Here is a 3,054-nt window from a genome sequence, read left to right as displayed (position 1 = left end):
TATTTTATAAAAATATTTTTATTTTATAATATGTTGTTATATATTTATCACTACTTTTTTTTTTTATCGACTCTGTCACATTATGAATGTGTAAAGCTTCACCTCAATTTCTAGCCGTTGATATGCCTCGAGAAGCACAAGTTCTCAGTGTTCACGTTGATCCAACGGTATCTTCTCGAAGGAAAGCTCAACTCATGATGTTTAAACTAGTTTTGTTTATTTGGGCTTAAGCATCTTTCTCATCTATAAAAAATCAATGCGTGTTAAAATATCCTCCTCGGATTTCTTTATGCAGCTCGTTTTGACTGAAACCCCACCTTTGCTCCGCCCTCTATATAATCCCTGCACATCCCAATCTCTCTCCTCATCCTTTGCCTTTTACTCTCAAACTCTCTCTCTCTCTCCATTGCCTTTGCACCCTTCTACTCATCTCTTCCAATTTCTTTCTTTTTTGCATTAAAAGCCTTTTCTCTCATGGCGGAGACTCCATTAAAACGCCACAGAGAAGAAACCCAGATGGATGATTGTGAAGATTCTAAGCGACATAAGTCATACAACCATATACTCTCTCTGCTTGAGGCAGAAGCAGAGGAAGAGGAACCCACTCAGGATCTGTCCTCTCTAATCACCACCCTCCAACAAGAACTCTCATCCGACTCCATCTTCAACCCTCTTTCATTCCCCACCGCAGATGCTGTCGACCCGGAAAACCCCACGACTGCCTCTACCACCCTTGAAGACCAAACCTCCTCCTCCTCCTCCTCGTCTTCCTCTTCTTCTTACTCATCTTCAACACTGCTTTTGAAGGAAGACGAGGAGGAGGATGACAAGGATAGGGTGATTAGACACCTTCTCGAGGCTTCTGATGATGAGCTTGGGATTCCAAACAGAGAGGTTGGAGAAATTTATGGTGGGAATGAAGGGTTTAATGGAGATGGGTTCTCATTGTGTGATGGTCTGTGGGAGTTGGAAGATGAGGCTGCCAACTACTATACCTTGTTGCAGTCTGAACTTTTCATGTAGGCACATAGCTGTTTAGTGGCAAGTTGTTATAGTTGCAAAACAGGAATGCAGAGAAATTCTGGGGCTCAAATGAAAATGCGAAAAAAAGAGGGAAAAAAAAAATCAAGGGTCGATATAGGAAATACTAATAGTTTTTTATGTTCATTTTTGTTCCCTCTAATTTGTAAAAAGATGAAAAGTGTAAGCTGTCTTTCTAGAAAATCAAAGTGTAGAAGAAAAGTTTCTTTATTGGTTAATTTATTAACGTGGGCGGTTCTTCAATATATGTATTATGAACTGTGAAAGCAGTAATCGTCCATTACCAAATTTCTCGAAGTCATGAGGTACAAAACTCGAATCCTTCGACGCTCGGAATCATGGGCACTGCAAAACTAGATGAAAACGCCTCCTCGGGAGTTGGGACATGCCTATTTGAAATGGACGTTGCTACTCCACAGAGCGAGTCCACCGAATAGGCAAAAACTTGTCTTTTTTTTTCAAGCATTTTTTTTTTTTAAATTCAGGAAATATTTTTTTAAAAAAATAAAAAAAATACCCTATCTGGGAAAAGCATTTCCCATTTCAGAGATGCCATTTTGTTTTACATTAAAGGCGATATTTTTAGATAAAAATTGTTCATAGGATTTTAGGTTGTCAATAAGAAATTGAGACAACGTCATATACGAGCCATATATACATCTCAAATTCAGAGTGACAAAAAAATCCAACTCTTATGTCTATTAAGACCGGTATTGATACACAAAATTATTTATTCCATCTTATCATTATTATTTTTTAAAATTTTTATACAAAATATAATAAATAATTTAATTTTTTTAAATATTAAAAAAAATTTATTAAAAAATTATATTGTAGTAATATTTAATTCAATTTTTAATAAAACATCTCATCTTAATTATATAATCAAACGAATAATTGAGTAATGCTATTCATTATTTCAATTTGTATCATCCCATTATCTTATGATGTGGCAATAGATGATAAATATTATTTATTATATTTTATTTATAAATTTATCATTTGATGTCATATCATAAAATGATAAAAATTAAGATAATGAATAGATTTTTTCGAATTAAAATTTCTACTTTGACCTTTTAAACGCCAACTTTACCTGTATGGAACTCCCAAACATTTTCCTCCATTTAAAGATAGAATGCAGTTGTAGTGGAGAGGGGGTAATACTTTGAAGCTCTTATCGACAAAACATTTGAGGTCCAACCCTTCATAATTCATGTCTCTTCGCTCATATCATTTTTCTAATAAAATTATAAGACCAGGTCTCTCTACCCGTAAGCTTGCCGCTGAAAAAACGATGGCTGGCCTCCGTCCATGTCCATTTGTTGGCGTGAAACTCACGCGAAATGGCTTTGGCGGAAGATCCCGTTGCCATCAACGACGCTTTAGGTCACGGGGGAGGCTAGAAGTTGGATGATGCTAACATGCGCTAATTAATATCTGATGCGCAGTACGCCAACGTTCAACTATATTTATTTATTTAAAGAAATTCGCCATAATTAACCCTTTGTGGTGGTTCATCATGGGCCGCGCGTGGATAACGACACTCGCCGACATTAAATACAAAAGGAAAATGCCCCGTGGTCCCCACTTATAGTGACATAGACGGTATGTGTCCCTCTCTCTCCTCGTTGATTGAAGCCTGTTGTCACACTGCTTTTCCCCAAAAAAAAAAAAAAAAAAGAGTTAAATAATCAGAGTGGGACAAGACGATCTGGGTGAGCAGCAGCGTGGGACCGGACGGACGGACAACGTCATCGAGGGAATGCCATTGTGGGGAGAGGTGTTGGCGTAGGGTCCACTTGAGGGTGATATAATGAGGAGGCAATGGGTTGTCGGCCATGTCCCGCGGCACATGATGACACATCTCATGATCTAATGTTAATTGCATTTGCATGTTATGGTGATTCGTCGACTGCTGTTTCTTTAAAAATGATGCCACGAATACCATTTGAATTACATGTCTGTTTTCGGACGTTTTGGGCCCCACTTTAAATAATAACCAATAAAAAT

General features: G+C 37.5%; 1 protein-coding gene across 1 annotated transcript; it reads left to right on the top strand.

The window, feature by feature from the left end:
• Nucleotides 1–285: 285 nt before the first annotated feature.
• On the top strand, nucleotides 286–1,259 carry LOC121254032. The gene has a single exon (XM_041153995.1). It carries the CDS (start codon nucleotides 475–477, stop codon nucleotides 1,021–1,023), a length of 549 nt encoding a protein of 182 aa, XP_041009929.1. The 5' UTR covers nucleotides 286–474; the 3' UTR covers nucleotides 1,024–1,259.
• Nucleotides 1,260–3,054: the final 1,795 nt, after the last annotated feature.

The sequence above is a fragment of the Juglans microcarpa x Juglans regia genome, chromosome 3D, assembly GCF_004785595.1.
Source record: "Juglans microcarpa x Juglans regia isolate MS1-56 chromosome 3D, Jm3101_v1.0, whole genome shotgun sequence".
Lineage (NCBI taxonomy): Eukaryota > Viridiplantae > Streptophyta > Magnoliopsida > Fagales > Juglandaceae > Juglans > Juglans microcarpa x Juglans regia.
The sequence above is the reverse complement of the archived record's forward strand: the minus strand, read 5'-3'. Positions and strand labels throughout refer to the sequence as shown.

Bases quoted from the DNA above. Each gene is read 5' to 3' on its own strand.
- LOC121254032 (XM_041153995.1), top strand. From the start codon at position 475: ATGGCGGAGACTCCATTAAAACGCCACAGAGAAGAAACCCAGATGGAT.